Source organism: Symphodus melops (assembly GCF_947650265.1).
Source record: "Symphodus melops genome assembly, chromosome: 14".
NCBI classification, from domain to species: Eukaryota; Metazoa; Chordata; class Actinopteri; order Labriformes; family Labridae; genus Symphodus; species Symphodus melops.
This window is the reverse complement of record NC_136704.1, coordinates 25,480,086-25,495,085: the sequence shown is the minus strand read 5'-3', so window position 1 is coordinate 25,495,085 and position 15,000 is coordinate 25,480,086. Positions and strand designations below refer to the sequence as shown.

The 15,000-nt window shown below is 48.6% G+C and overlaps 2 protein-coding genes across 2 annotated transcripts in view; both read right to left on the bottom strand.

Moving 5' to 3' along the window:
- The window catches only part of gnal (guanine nucleotide binding protein (G protein), alpha activating activity polypeptide, olfactory type), a 12,111-nt gene extending 6,633 nt beyond the window's left edge, over window positions 1-5,478 (bottom strand). The window contains exons 1-5 of the mRNA XM_079361208.1: window positions 5,354-5,478; window positions 4,706-4,846; window positions 1,314-1,386; window positions 1,036-1,090; window positions 815-934 (exon numbers count right to left, since the gene is read on the bottom strand). Coding sequence (XP_079217334.1) covers window positions 815-934; window positions 1,036-1,090; window positions 1,314-1,386; window positions 4,706-4,841 — 384 coding nt within the window. The 5' untranslated portion in view covers window positions 4,842-4,846; window positions 5,354-5,478. The remainder of the gene's footprint in view (window positions 1-814; window positions 935-1,035; window positions 1,091-1,313; window positions 1,387-4,705; window positions 4,847-5,353) is intronic.
- Window positions 5,479-6,070: 592 nt separating this feature from the next.
- sycp2l (synaptonemal complex protein 2-like) overlaps window positions 6,071-15,000 on the bottom strand; it is a gene marked incomplete at its 5' end in the record, with an annotated part of 13,456 nt that continues 4,526 nt past the window's right edge. The window contains 20 exon segments of the mRNA XM_079361848.1: window positions 6,071-6,159; window positions 6,263-6,321; window positions 6,408-6,507; window positions 6,998-7,092; window positions 7,166-7,350; window positions 7,435-7,527; window positions 7,616-7,658; window positions 7,736-7,812; window positions 7,911-8,025; window positions 8,097-8,146; window positions 8,872-8,998; window positions 12,272-12,414; window positions 12,515-12,587; window positions 12,796-12,888; window positions 12,962-13,007; window positions 13,079-13,131; window positions 13,204-13,346; window positions 13,425-13,459; window positions 14,263-14,351; window positions 14,743-14,822. Coding sequence (XP_079217974.1) covers window positions 6,105-6,159; window positions 6,263-6,321; window positions 6,408-6,507; window positions 6,998-7,092; window positions 7,166-7,350; window positions 7,435-7,527; window positions 7,616-7,658; window positions 7,736-7,812; window positions 7,911-8,025; window positions 8,097-8,146; window positions 8,872-8,998; window positions 12,272-12,414; window positions 12,515-12,587; window positions 12,796-12,888; window positions 12,962-13,007; window positions 13,079-13,131; window positions 13,204-13,346; window positions 13,425-13,459; window positions 14,263-14,351; window positions 14,743-14,822 — 1,754 coding nt within the window. The 3' untranslated portion in view covers window positions 6,071-6,104.

Sequence of the window (15,000 nt, the reverse complement as noted above, 5' to 3'; positions counted from 1 at the left end):
ATCAGGCTGAACAGGTGTTCTTCAAGGATCACAGGCTGAACAGGTGTTCAAGGATCACAGGCTGAACAGGTGTTCTTCAAGGATCACAGACTGAACAGGTGTTCTTCAAGGATCACAGACTGAACAGGTGTTCAAGGATCACAGACTGAACAGGTGTTCAAGGATCACAGACTGAACAGGTGTTCTTCAAGGATCAGGCTGAACAGGTGTTCAAGGATCACAGACTGAACAGGTGTTCTTCAAGGATCACAGACTGAACAGGTGTTCAAGGATCACAGGCTGAACAGGTGTTCAAGGATCACAGACTGAACAGGTGTTCAAGGATCACAGGCTGAACAGGTGTTCTTCAAGGATCACAGGCTGAACAGGTGTTCAAGGATCACAGACTGAACAGGTGTTCTTCAAGGATCAGGCTGAACAGGTGTTCTTCAAGGATCAGGCTGAACAGGTGTTCTTCAAGGATCAGGCTGAACAGGTGTTCTTCAAGGATCAGTTCTCGCTCTGGCGCCGGCTGCTCGACTGTTTGAATGTTGGGAGTAGAGAAGGTGACTTCTCGTTCTCAGGAAGAACTTTAGAGTTAATCTTTGATGAACACGAGCAGAACAGTACCCGGGTCTGGACTATCAGCATGGGAAGTGTTCTGGTTTCTGTTTGGAGTGCCAGCAGTATTGACCAATCACAGGTCAGCAGGGTTTGGTGCTGCTCTGCAGGATTCTGGAGAGGATTTCTATAAAAGGTGGAGCCACAGATCTGCCCGATGGTCACAAACAGCAGAGAGCAATGCATTATGGGTCATGATGTCAGTGTGTGTTACCTCTGTGTATTCAAGGTCAGACAGCGGGGCGATGCTCTTAATGTAGTCCACTCTGAACTGGTTGCCAGGGTTACCCAGAGGAATGGGCGGAGTCAGCATACTCATAGCTGACACGATGGTCTGTAACACACACACACACACACGCACACACACACACACACGCACACATCAAACCAGAACTCGGGCGTCACACCGTCACTGTTACACGCCATATATCATACCACGATGGCGTCCTTCACGTTCTTCCTGATGTCTTGAATCTTCTGCTGCTTCTCTCTGAAAACAAAGATTTGATCAAAGCGTTTAAACTGATCGCTGACTCCTCTTCTGATTCCTGTCAATCAAACGCTTCTCTAACGCCACCTTCAGGCGACCAATCACAATCAACAAAGGTGGAGGAGTAGAGCAGCAGCTAACAGTCCTGTTGGTCATGTTTCCATGACAACACATGAACACGTCAGCTGACTCAGCTGAAACAAGGACGAGAAGTTTGACTCACTCAGCGTTAAAACCGTCAACATGAAGAATCCTCATCTGCTTCACGATGGTGCTTTTACCTGATTCTCCTGCTCCTGCAGACAGACAGGTGAGAGACAGACAGGTGAGAGACAGACAGGTGAGAGACAGACAGGTGAGAGACAGACAGGTGAGAGACAGACAGGTGAGAGACAGACAGGTGAGGGACAGACAGGTGAGAGACAGACAGGTGAGAGACAGACAGGTGAGGGACAGACAGGTGAGGGACAGACAGGTGAGGGACAGACAGGTGAGGGACAGACAGGTGAGGGACAGACAGGTGAGAGACAGACAGGTGAGAGACAGACAGGTGAGAGACAGACAGGTGAGGGACAGACAGGTGAGAGACAGACAGGTGAGAGACAGACAGGTGAGGGACAGACAGGTGAGGGACAGACAGGTGAGAGACAGACAGGTGAGGGACAGACAGGTGAGCAGACAGACAGGTGAGAGACAGACAGGTGAGAGACAGACAGGTGAGGGATAGACAGACAGGTGAGCAGACAGACAGGTAAGGGACAGACAGGTGAGGGACAGACAGGTGAGAGACAGACAGGTGAGAGACAGACAGGTGAGAAGACAGACAGGTGAGAGACAGACAGGTGAGGGACAGACAGGTGAGAGACAGACAGGTGAGAGACAGACAGGTGAGCAGACAGACAGGTGAGGGACAGACAGGTGAGGGACAGACAGGTGAGAGACAGACAGGTGAGGGACAGACAGGTGAGAGACAGACAGGTGAGGAACAGACAGGTGAGAGACAGACAGGTGAGAGACAGACAGGTGAGGGACAGACAGGTGAGAGACAGACAGGTGAGGGAGAGACAGGTGAGAGACAGACAGGTGAGAGACAGACAGGTGAGAGACAGACAGGTGAGGGACATACAGGTGAGAGACAGACAGGTGAGGGACAGACAGGTGAGGGACAGACAGGTGAGGGACAGACAGGTGAGGGACAGACAGGTGAGCAGACAGACAGGTGAGAGACAGACAGGTGAGGGACAGACAGGTGAGAGACAGACAGGTGAGGAACAGACAGGTGAGAGACAGACAGGTGAGAGACAGACAGGTGAGAGACAGACAGGTGAGCAGACAGACAGGTGAGGGACAGACAGGTGAGAGACAGACAGGTGAGGGACAGACAGGTGAGAGACAGACAGGTGAGAGACAGACAGGTGAGAGACAGACAGGTGAGAAGACAGACAGGTGAGGGACAGACAGGTGAGAGACAGACAGGTGAGAGACAGACAGGTGAGAGACAGACAGGTGAGAAGACAGACAGGTGAGAGACAGACAGGTGAGGGACAGACAGGTGAGGGACAGACAGGTGAGAGACAGACAGGTGAGGGACAGACAGGTGAGAGACAGACAGGTGAGAGACAGACAGGTGAGGGACAGACAGGTGAGAGACAGACAGGTGAGCAGACAGACAGGTGAGGGACAGACAGGTGAGAGACAGACAGGTGAGGGACAGACAGGTGAGAGACAGACAGGTGAGAGACAGACAGGTAAGAGACAGACAGGTGAGCAGACAGACAGGTGAGAGACAGACAGGTGAGGGACAGACAGGTGAGAGACAGACAGGTGAGGGACAGACAGGTGAGAGACAGACAGGTGAGGGACAGACAGGTGAGGGACAGACAGGTGAGAGACAGACAGGTGAGGGACAGACAGGTGAGGGACAGACAGGTGAGAGACAGACAGGTGAGCAGACAGACAGGTAAGGGACAGACAGGTGAGGGACAGACAGGTGAGAGACAGACAGGTGAGGGACAGACAGGTAAGAGACAGACAGGTGAGAGACAGACAGGTGAGCAGACAGACAGGTAAGAGACAGACAGGTGAGAGACAGACAGGTGAGCAGACAGACAGGTGAGATACAGACAGGTGAGGGACAGACAGGTGAGCAGACAGACAGGTGAGGGACAGACAGGTGAGAGAGAGACAGACAGGTGAGAGACAGACAGGTGAGAGACAGACAGGTGAGAGACAGACAGGTGAGGGACAGACAGGTGAGGGACAGACAGACAGGTGAGGGACAGACAGACAGGTGAGAGACAGACAGACAGGTGAGAGACAGACAGACAGGTGAGGGACAGACAGGTGAGAGAGAGACAGACAGGTGAGGGACAGACATGTGAGAGACAGACAGGTGAGCAGACAGACAGGTGAGAGACAGACAGGTGAGCAGACAGACAGGTGAGAGACAGACAGGTGAGGGACAGACATGTGAGAGACAGACAGGTGAGAGACAGACAGGTGAGAGACAGACAGGTAAGAGACAGACAGGTGAGAGAGAGACAGACAGGTGAGGGACAGACATGTGAGAGACAGACAGGTGAGCAGACAGACAGGTGAGAGACAGACAGGTGAGGGACAGACAGGTGAGAGACAGACAGGTGAGGGACAGACAGGTGAGAGACAGACAGGTGAGAGACAGACAGGTAAGAGACAGACAGGTGAGAGACAGACAGGTGAGCAGACAGACAGGTGAGATACAGACAGGTGAGCAGACAGACAGGTGAGAGACAGACATGTGAGGGACAGACAGGTGAGCAGACAGACAGGTGAGGGACAGACAGGTGAGGGACAGACAGGTGAGAGACAAACAGGTGAGAGACAGACAGGTGAGGGACAGACATGTGAGGGACAGACAGGTGAGGGACAGACAGGTGAGGGACAGACAGGTGAGGGACAGACAGGGCAGAAGGTTTGACAGGCGTGTTCGTGCAGGCGTGTTGGTGACGCTGACGAGCATGCGTGTTGGTGCAGGCGTGTTGGTGACGCTGACGAGCAGGCGTGTTGGTGAGGCTGACGAGCAGGCGTGTTGGTGCAGGCGTGTTGGTGACGCTGACGAGCAGGCGTGTTGGTGAGGCTGACGAGCAGGCGTGTTGGTGCAGGCGTGTTGGTGCAGGCGTGTTGGTGCAGGCGTGTTGGTGACGCTGACGAGCAGGCGTGTTGGTGCAGGCGTGTTGGTGCAGGCGTGTTGGTGCAGGCGTGTTGGTGAGGCTGACGAGCAGGCGTGTTGGTGCAGGCGTGTTGGTGCAGGCGTGTTGGTGACGCTGACGAGCAGGCGTGTTGGTGCAGGCGTGTTGGTGCAGGCGTGTTGGTGCAGGCGTGTTGGTGCAGGCGTGTTGGTGACGCTGACGAGCAGGCGTGTTGGTGCAGGCGTGTTGGTGCAGGCGTGTTGGTGCAGGCGTGTTGGTGACGCTGACGAGCAGGCGTGTTGGTGCAGGCGTGTTGGTGGCGTTGACATGCAGGCGTGTTGGTGCAGGCGTGTTGGTGGCGTTGACATGCAGGCGTGTTGGTGCAGGCGTGTTGGTGGCGTTGACATGCAGGCGTGTTGGTGCAGGCGTGTTGGTGGCGTTGACTCACCGAGTAGTAACAGTCTGTGTGTAGCTTTGTACGCCTGCCTCTCTTTCTGCAGCTGTCGCTCGATCTTCTTGTTCGCTTCGCGTTTCGCTTTTTCATCGAGACGTTCTTCCTCCGTCTTTCCTCCCAGACAGCCCATCTCACCTGCAACCACACAAACCAGTTCAACCAGTGACAACAACACCAGCAGGGGGCGGCAGCAGCTCAGTCCGTACGGACCAAAATATGGAAATTGTTTTCTGGTAGCTGGAGGGGTGTCGGGGCACTTCCTGAGTACTGCAGAGGTGCCCTTGAGCAAGGCACCAGGCCCTGGTGTGCTCTCTGAGCAGCAGTGTGTAGAAGCACGACTCCACAACCTCCAAAGCTCTAAATGAACCATCTTATCTTAAAGAGCTGCACTGCTCCCAGAACAACAAACCAGTAAAGCCAGTAAGCCCAGTATGTCTAAACTTATATTCAATGACTTTTAGTGTTCAATAACCCATCAAGCACACAGACCTCGATGCTGGACTGGACTCACACAGCTCCTGGTGTTATAGAAATGAAGGATATGAGCTCAGAGAAACCAGTAAACCCAGTTGGTTGTTCTGACCTGCAGCTGGTGAAGCTTTCCTTCTTCGTCCATTAAAGTTTAAAGAAACACACACACACCTTATCAACCAATCAGCATCCCCGTGTGTCCAGAGAGAGTCCAGGTCCAGTTCAGAGGGACAGAAGCAGATCTCGTGCTGGTTCTCTGATGTTTTCTTGCAGAGTGAGGAGGGGTGAACACCTGAGCTGCTCCCCCCCCGCCCTGCTCCCCCCCCGCCCTGCTCCCCCCCCCCCCCGCCCCATTAGTGTCTCATTAGTCGTCTTGCTGTTTTTTCTCTCTTTAGGGGATTTGACTGTTTTTCCTCTGGTGTCAGTTTGCTGCCTAACAACCAGCCAGATCACAAACAAACACTGTGTCTCTGCTGGATTAGTCCGGACTCTGTTAGACCTGGTTCCCTGTATCTGATCTGTACAGTCATCCTACAGTTTAACTTTTCATTAAAATCACTTGACATGTTGTCTCCATGTCAGAGTTCATATTTCAGAGATTAAATTATTGGATTAATCTGCTCAGATAAATTAAAATTTAAAAATATTTTATGTCTTGAATTTGTTTCTGAACTTCACTCGCGACGCTGCGTTGATCCCATTCAGTCTCCACCTAGTGGCCCTTTACTGTCGCTGCACTCTCTCTCAGCTTTCTTACTGTTGCCGTGGTAACAGGCTGACAGTCAACAGTGTGTTCGAGGTAGAAGTGAATCGATTTGATGTTTTTAATTCAGTCTGATATTTAATGAGGAAACAAAGAGGAACAAACAAAAACAAACGGATCACACGTTCAGTGTCTTCCTATTATACGAGGCCTGCTCTCTCATTGGCTGGCTGGACGCTCCACGCTGGCCCCTTCACCCTCTAAAGTCTTCAACCTGAGGTGCGAAAAACCAGACCCAGACAGTCAGTCTGAACAGGATCCAGATCCTGATCCTGGATCCAGATCCTGCAGACAGGTTTAAACCGCTTCATAATCACCTGGTCAGATGTTCATCACAGAAAGATCCGAGTCGCTGCATCTCCGTCTGAAAATAACTCTGCAACGAGACAGTGAAGACCAGGTCTGAGGACTAGACTGGATCAGGGTTCTGGTCTGTATTCAAACTGGAGTAGAGCCGAGTACCAGGATCTGAGTGTTCATGGAGTTCAGGCTGGACGAGTTCTCCTGCAGACTCTTCATCTGATCGTTAACACTGACCTCCAACCTCTGCAGCAACACTAACCTACACACACACACACACACACACACACACACACACACACACACACACACACACACACACACACACACACACACACACACACACACACACACACACACACACACACACACACACACACACACACACACACACACACACACACACACACACACACACACAAAATGGACAGGTGTGTTGGGGGTGGGGCTTACCTGTGTTGATGGACAGGTGTGTGGGGGTGGGGCTTACCTGTGTTGATGGACAGGTGTGTGGGGGTGGGGCTTACCTGTGTTGATGGACAGGTGTGTGGGGGTGGGGCTTACCTGTGTTGATGGACAGGTGTGTGGGGGGTGGGGCTTACCTGTGTTGATGGACAGGTGTGTGGGGGGTGGGGCTTACCTGTGTTGATGGACAGGTGTGTGGGGGTGGGGCTTACCTGTGTTGATGGACAGGTGTGTGGGGGGTGGGGCTTACCTGTGTTGATGGACAGGTGTGTGGGGGTGGGGCTTACCTGTGTTGATGGACAGCTGTCAGCAGGGATGAGACGTGTTGTTGACATTCTTTTAAAGACAGAAGAACTTCAGATTCCACATTTTTCCAGCTTTCCTAAAAACAACAGATCCCACCTTTGATGAACGAGCTTCAGATCAATGACCGATCACTGTTACCTGTGACTGACCGTGAAATGTTGTTCCAGGTGAGTTTTGAAGGTGTTGAAGGCAGCTGTGAGGCCAGATGTCAAGTCTGATTTTGGCTCCGCCCCTGACGCTATTACAGACTCCTCCTTTTCCTCATTTGGACCAGCCCATTCCTGAAACAACTCCTCCTCATCCTCTGCTGGCCCCGCCCCCTCAGATGATGACTCTGCAACAGGTGAGCAGTAGATTTATGAAGCAAAGTGATTCATTCAACTTTAACAAGAATATAAAAAGAACTGACAGAAACTACCAATCAAAACTGAGACAGACCCCTCCCTTTCTGAGAGAGGCTCCGCCCTCTTCTTTTGGGCCAACAGACCCTCAGTTTGGTCTGACAGGTAGCCTACACCAGAGAGGAAAACTTCAACATTTAACAAGAACTGTTCTGCCTGAAACAGAAAACATTTAAACGATTTCAAAGAAATGAACACCTGAGTCAGGAGCGGCTCGCTTCCTGTCGAAGCTGAAGACTTCCTGTTTTAAAAAGAGAAAAAACTGATGAGTGTCAAACAGGAAACAGCTGATGTTTGTTGACGAATATGAAACTGAACCGTTTTCAAAGGGGAGCTTCTTCTAAACTTCTGTGTTTGTTCCTTTGAGAGCTGAAGATCCGCCCCTAAAGGAACACCTGAGAGAAAGACAGGTAAGATCCATCCCAATGATCATTAACCCTTTGATGAGCTGAATGAGTGACATGAACGTGAAGGGCTTTGGTCCAGTCTTTACCTGTGTTGGTTACACTGTAAAGCTGACGCTGGGTTCCAGCCTGACCGGAGCCGGATTTAGGAGTGGACTGCATGATCTGATCAAACAGGAACTCTGCTGAGTGTCGCCTCGAAGTCTGGAACAACAACAGCTCAACATGTCGCTTTGCTTCCAGCAGCTGCTTTGTGGCTTTAACAGAGTGGTTACCTTTATAACTGAGGAGTCGTCTTCACTGCTGGGAGACGACAGCGGCAGGACTGAACAGACATTAGCTGATATGAGACACTGCAGCTTTATTTCTTCCAACATATCATATTTTATCTTTGTTAAAAGGATAAAACTGAATACTACATAGAAATTATTAAACATGAATGTGACTAGCTGTGAGCTACTACATCCAGCACTCGTCTCCTCGTTGTTGTGGTTTGTTTTACGGACACATTATAGAAACATTGTTGGTCCTGCATTTATGACATCCATCCATTACTTTGTGTTTAGTATTTGCTTTTGTTGCCAAGGTCATGTTAGCTGTGCTTTCTTATTGGCTGTTGGTCCATTCCATATGATGTGCTCTACATCCACAACAGGATTTGTAATTGTCAATATTGCAATTTCAAATGAGGACCGCCGTGATGTCTGAAGCAGAGCGGGGAGTTTAAAGTCTTTGTGACTTTCGGTCGAAAAGGGGAAATGATTGTCTTGTTGCGTGAACCCTGTTTAACTGAGGTAAAGGAATGTTGCTTCATGTCCACCTGTATGATGTTAGTACTAATATGCTGTGTTCTGATTGGTTGAGCTTCCTACATGTACAATGTTAAACATCACTCTACAATTCAACTGTTTGTGTGATTTTCCTTCAAACTATTGTACTGTAATAGTTTTTCTACATTTACCTCAAACATTTCTATGACCGTCTGAATTAAGTGAATTATTTTTCTGTTGATTATTCATATTTGATATGTTTGATTGTGAACACACTCACTCTTCAGCTGACTTTTGCTCTGAGGTTTCTTCCTGCTGTAGGATCTACCACTCTGTCGGTCTCCAAAGGGGCACTGAACCTGGACTGACCCACCCGGACCTTTAATGTGGGTGGAACTCTTTTCTTTCTGTTAGTAGCAGGAGCGAGAACATGCATCAATCACAGGAAACATAGGAAAAATCAAAAATAAGAGACATCTGTCTTTGGAACCCGGGAATTTAGTTTGTCCTATTTTGTTTAATTTCCCTGCAGCTTTACATTAGAACACTGACTGTTATTAAGAGTGGGATTAACATTGATCCAATCACATCAACTACAGTCTGACACATCGACTACAGTCTGACACATCGACTACAGTCTGAAACATTAACTACAGTCTGAAACATTAACTACAGTCTGAAACATCAACTACAGTCTGACAAATCAACTACAGTCTGAAACATTAACTACAGTCCGACACATCAACTACAGTCTGACAAATCAACTACAGTCTGAAACATTAACTACAGTCTGACACATCAACTACAGTCTGACAAATCAACTACAGTCTGAAACATTAACTACAGTCTGACACATCGACTGCAGTCTGAAACATTAACTACAGTATGACACATCAACTACAGTCTGAAACATTAACTACAGTCTGAAACATCAACTACAGTCTGAAACATTAACTACAGTCTGACACATCAACTACAGTCTGAAACATTAACTACAGTCTGACACATCGACTACAGTCTGAAACATCAACAACAGTCTGACACATCAACTACAGTCTGAAACATTAACTACAGTCCGACACATCAACTACAGTCTGACAAATCAACTACAGTCTGAAACATTAACTACAGTCTGACACATCAACTACAGTCTGACAAATCAACTACAGTCTGAAACATTAACTACAGTCTGACACATCGACTGCAGTCTGAAACATTAACTACAGTATGACACATCAACTACAGTCTGAAACATTAACTACAGTCTGAAACATCAACTACAGTCTGAAACATTAACTACAGTCTGACACATCAACTACAGTCTGAAACATTAACTACAGTCTGACACATCGACTACAGTCTGAAACATCAACAACAGTCTGACACATCAACTACAGTCTGAAACATTAACTACAGTCTGACAAATCAACTACAGTCTGAAACATCAACAACAGTCTGACACATTAACTACAGTCTGAAACATCAACAACAGTCTGACACATTAACTACAGTCTGAAACATTAACTACAGTCTGACACATCGACTACAGTCTGAAACATTAACAACAGTCTGACACATCAACTACAGTCTGAAACATTAACTACAGTCTGACACATCGACTACAGTCTGAAACATTAACTACAGTCTGACACATCAACTACAGTCTGAAACATTAACTACAGTCTGAAACATTAACTACAGTCTGAAACATTAACTACAGTCTGAAACATTAACTACAGTCTGAAACATTAACTACAGTCTGACACATCAATTACAGTCTGAAAGATCAGACAGACAGACAGACGTCCAGTCAGACAGGTGTGTAAACAGGTGTGCAGACAGACAGGTGTGCAGACAGACAGATGTGCAGACAGACAGGTGTGTAAACAGGTGTGCAGACAGACAGATGTGCAGACAGACAGGTGTATAAACAGGTGTGCAGACAGACAGATGTGCAGACAGACAGGTGTATAAACAGGTGTGCAGACAGGCAGATGTGCAGACAGACAGGTGTGAAAACAGGTGTGCAGACAGACAGGTGTGCAGACAGTCGGCACAGTAAACAGACAGGTGTATAAACAGGTGTGCAGACAGACAGATGTGCAGACAGACAGGTGTATAAACAGGTGTGCAGACAGACAGGTGTGCAGACGGACAGGTGTGTAAACAGGTGTGCAGACAGACAGATGTGCAGACAGACAGGTGTATAAACAGGTGTGCAGACAGACAGATGTGCAGACAGACAGGTGTATAAACAGGTGTGCAGACGGACAGATGTGCAGACAGACAGGTGTATAAACAGGTGTGCAGACGGACAGATGTGCAGACAGACAGGTGTATAAACAGGTGTGCAGACAGACAGGTGTGCAGACAGACAGGTGTATAAACAGGTGTGCAGACAGACAGATGTGCAGACAGACAGGTGTATAAACAGGTATGCAGACAGACAGATGTCAGACAGACAGGTGTATAAACAGGTGTGCAGACGGACAGATGTGCAGACAGACAGATGTCAGACAGACAGGTGTGTAAACAGGTGTGCAGACAGACAGATGTGCAGACAGACAGGTGTATAAACAGGTGTGCAGACAGACAGGTGTATAAACAGGTGTGCAGACAGACAGATGTGCAGACAGACAGGTGTATAAACAGGTATGCAGACAGACAGATGTCAGACAGACAGGTGTATAAACAGGTGTGCAGACGGACAGATGTGCAGACAGACAGATGTCAGACAGACAGGTGTATAAACAGGTGTGCAGACGGACAGATGTGCAGACAGACAGATGTGCAGACAGACAGGTGTATAAACAGATGTGCAGACAGACAGGTGTATAAACAGGTGTGCAGACAGACAGATGTGCAGACAGACAGATGTCAGACAGACAGGTGTATAAACAGGTGTGCAGACAGACAGATGTGCAGACAGACAGATGTGCAGACAGACAGGTGTATAAACAGATGTGCAGACAGACAGGTGTATAAACAGGTGTGCAGACGGACAGATGTGCAGACAGACAGGTGTATAAACAGATGTGCAGACAGACAGGTGTATAAACAGATGTGCAGACAGACAGGTGTCAGACAGACAGGTGTATAAACAGATGTGCAGACAGACAGATGTGCAGACAGACAGGTGTATAAACAGATGTGCAGACAGACAGGTGTGCAGACAGACAGGTGTGTAAACAGGTGTGCAGACAGACAGGTGTGCAGACAGACAGGTGTGTAAACAGGTGTGCAGACAGACAGGTGTGTAAACAGATGTGCAGACAGACAGGTGTGTAAACAGGTGTGCAGACAGACAGGTGTGTAAACAGGTGTGCAGACGGACAGGTGTGTAAACAGGTGTGCAGACAGACAGGTGTGCAGACAGACAGGTGTGTAAACAGGTGTGCAGACAGACAGGTGTGCAGACAGACAGGTGTGTAAACAGGTGTGCAGACAGACAGGTGTGCAGACAGACAGATGTGCAGACAGACAGATGTATAAACAGGTGTGCAGACAGACAGGTGTATAAACAGGTGTGCAGACAGACAGGTGTGCAGACAGACAGGTGTATAAACAGGTGTGCAGACAGACAAGTGTGTAAACAGGTGTGCAGACAGACAGGTGTGCAGACGGACAGGTGTGCAGACAGACAGGTGTGCAGACAGACAGGTGTGCAGACGGACAGATACCATGAAGATTCTCCTGGCAGCGTCCTCCAAATCTTGTTGATGCTCAGAATTGAAGGTCAGCTCTACTGTTTGACCTCGGCTATTGTGGTGCATGATGGGATTGCTCAGTCGGACGCAGAGAACAGTCTCTGCCCCAGTGCATCCTGGGAAAAATAACAGTTTGATCATGTTGGTAAGAAAACTGATCCCAGAGTTAATTTAAGTCATAAACTACAAAGAAGTAAAAACAAAAACCAGAGAAACCATCATGTTTGAGCTGAACGTTGAAGTGATCCACTTGGTCCTTCAGCAGGTGGACTGACCCCCACAGAAAACCCTGAGACACAACAAGAACCAAGAAACACGTCATTTACTGTTTTTTTCTACACTTATATTTTTATCTATTTTAATTTTTTTGCACTGTGTGATTTTCTTCTGCTATCCTGCTGAATAAAGGATTCTTATCTTTAAACATTTGATTTTCAACTGACACATTAACGTATGAGGAGAGCACTACTTTGTCACAGTGGAGTTCAGAGCAGCACCTGAGGTTCATCGATGAAGAAGCTCACACATCCTGAGCTGAGATTAAAATCGATCCAAAACTCATCCAGTTTCTCGTCTTTTGGACGGAACAGCTGAAGGAAGAGAACATGCAGTAAAGCTGTGCGCTGCCTGGAGTCTGATAGGATCATGGCTTCAGGGTTTTACCTCTGTGGAGTCAAGGAAAGCTTGGAGACAGGGGAAGGTGTAGACACTGAGAGAAGGGGAAAATTGTCAGTTTTTAAATTGATTTGAATTCATTCAGGTTTTTTAAAGGTTCCTCACCTCCTCTGGTCTCCATGGTAACAGTTGACAAAGTTCAGAAAACGGCGACAGTCCTGGAAGAAAAGAGAGATCAGTCAGAAACAGACCAAACCAGACCAAACCAGGATCAGGGACCACTGTCGTACCACTTCAAAGTCTCCGTCTCTGATGTCACAGAAGGCACTGCTGATGTCACGACTTGAGAACCACTGATTGGCTCTCTGCTCGCGGTCCTTCCTTGGGGTCAAACGACATAAAGCTTCTGATAGGCTGACCTGCAGCTCATAGTCTAAACAGAGTCAAAGGTTCAGAGTCAGTTTAGATCTGTATGCAGACGAGCCCGTCTCAATACAGGTGTTCAACTCACCACCTGCTGTCAGGACCGCTGCTGCCATCTGCCATCTGCCACACACACAGGGAGACAGGTGGACACACAGGTAGACACACAGGTAGACAGACAGGTAGACAGGTAGACACACAGGTAGACAGACAGGTAGACACACAGGTAGACAGACAGGTAGACAGGTGGACACACAGGTAGACAGACAGGTAGACAGGTGGACACACAGGTAGACAGGTGGACACACAGGTAGACAGACAGGTAGACAGGTGGACACACAGGTAGACAGACAGGTAGACAGGTGGACACACAGGTAGACAGGTGGACACACAGGTAGACACACAGGTAGACAGGTGGACACACAGGTAGACAGACAGGTAGACAGGTGGACACACAGGTAGACAGGTAGACAGGTGGACACACAGGGAGACAGGTGGACACACAGGTAGACAGACAGGTAGACAGGTGGACACACAGGTAGACAGGTGGACACACAGGGAGACAGGTGGACACACAGGTAGACAGACAGGTAGACACACAGGTAGACAGGTAGACAGACAGGTAGACACACAGGTAGACAGGTGGACACACAGGTAGACAATCAGAGTGTGTATGTGCTATGTGTGTAGTGTGTGTGTGTACACTGTGTGTGAACTGTGTTTGTACTGTGTGTAGTGTGTGTAGCAGTGTGTGTGTACACTGTGTGTAGTGTGTGTAGCAGTGTGTGTGTGTGTGTGTGTGTGTGTGTGTGTGTGTGCATAGTGTGTGTGTGTGTACACTGTGTGTAGTGTGTGTGTACACTGTGTGTAGTGTGTGTGCATAGTGTGTGTGTACACTGTGTGTGTAGTGTGTGTGTGTGTATTACATGATCTGGCTGAGGGTGGGGTGGTTCTGGATCAGTCTCCTCTGCTCTCTGCTCAGAGACTCCAGAACACTGTTAAAGGTTCTGACGGCCTGGAAACACAAACAGAGCTTCAAATTCACAGAACCAACTTCAACTGACTACAGACCAGTACAGACCAGTACAGACCAGTACAGACCAGCACAGACCAGTACAGACCAGCACAGACCAGTACAGACCAGTACAGTTCAGTACAATCATGCTTCAGCATGGTACGAGACAGCTGGACCTAGTCTGAGTGCCCCCTGATGCAGACACAAACAGACCAGAATAATAGACCAGTATAAGCTAGTTTAAACCAGTTCAGACCCTGGTCTGTACTACGAAACAGGATTTGGGGTCACTTCCGGGTGACCCGGGTCTGTGGGCCTCTTCGTGGGACAGGCTGCAGTTCGGACCAATACAAAATACAAACCAGTTCAGACCAGCTGGAACAGGGATTACCTCAAGTCTCAGTGGGAAGTGGATTTTTGTTTCCAGAACAATCTGAGCCAGCTGCAGAAGAACCACAGACAGCTGAGTAACTGAGAGACAGACAGGTAGAGAGAGAGACAGGTAGAGAGAGAGAGACAGGTAGAGAGAGAGAGAGAGAGAGAGAGAGAGACAGAGAGAGAGACAGGTAGAGAGAGAGACAGGTAGAAAGAGAGAGACAGGTAGAGAGAGAGAGACAGGTAGAGAGAGAGAGACAGGTAGAGAGAGAGA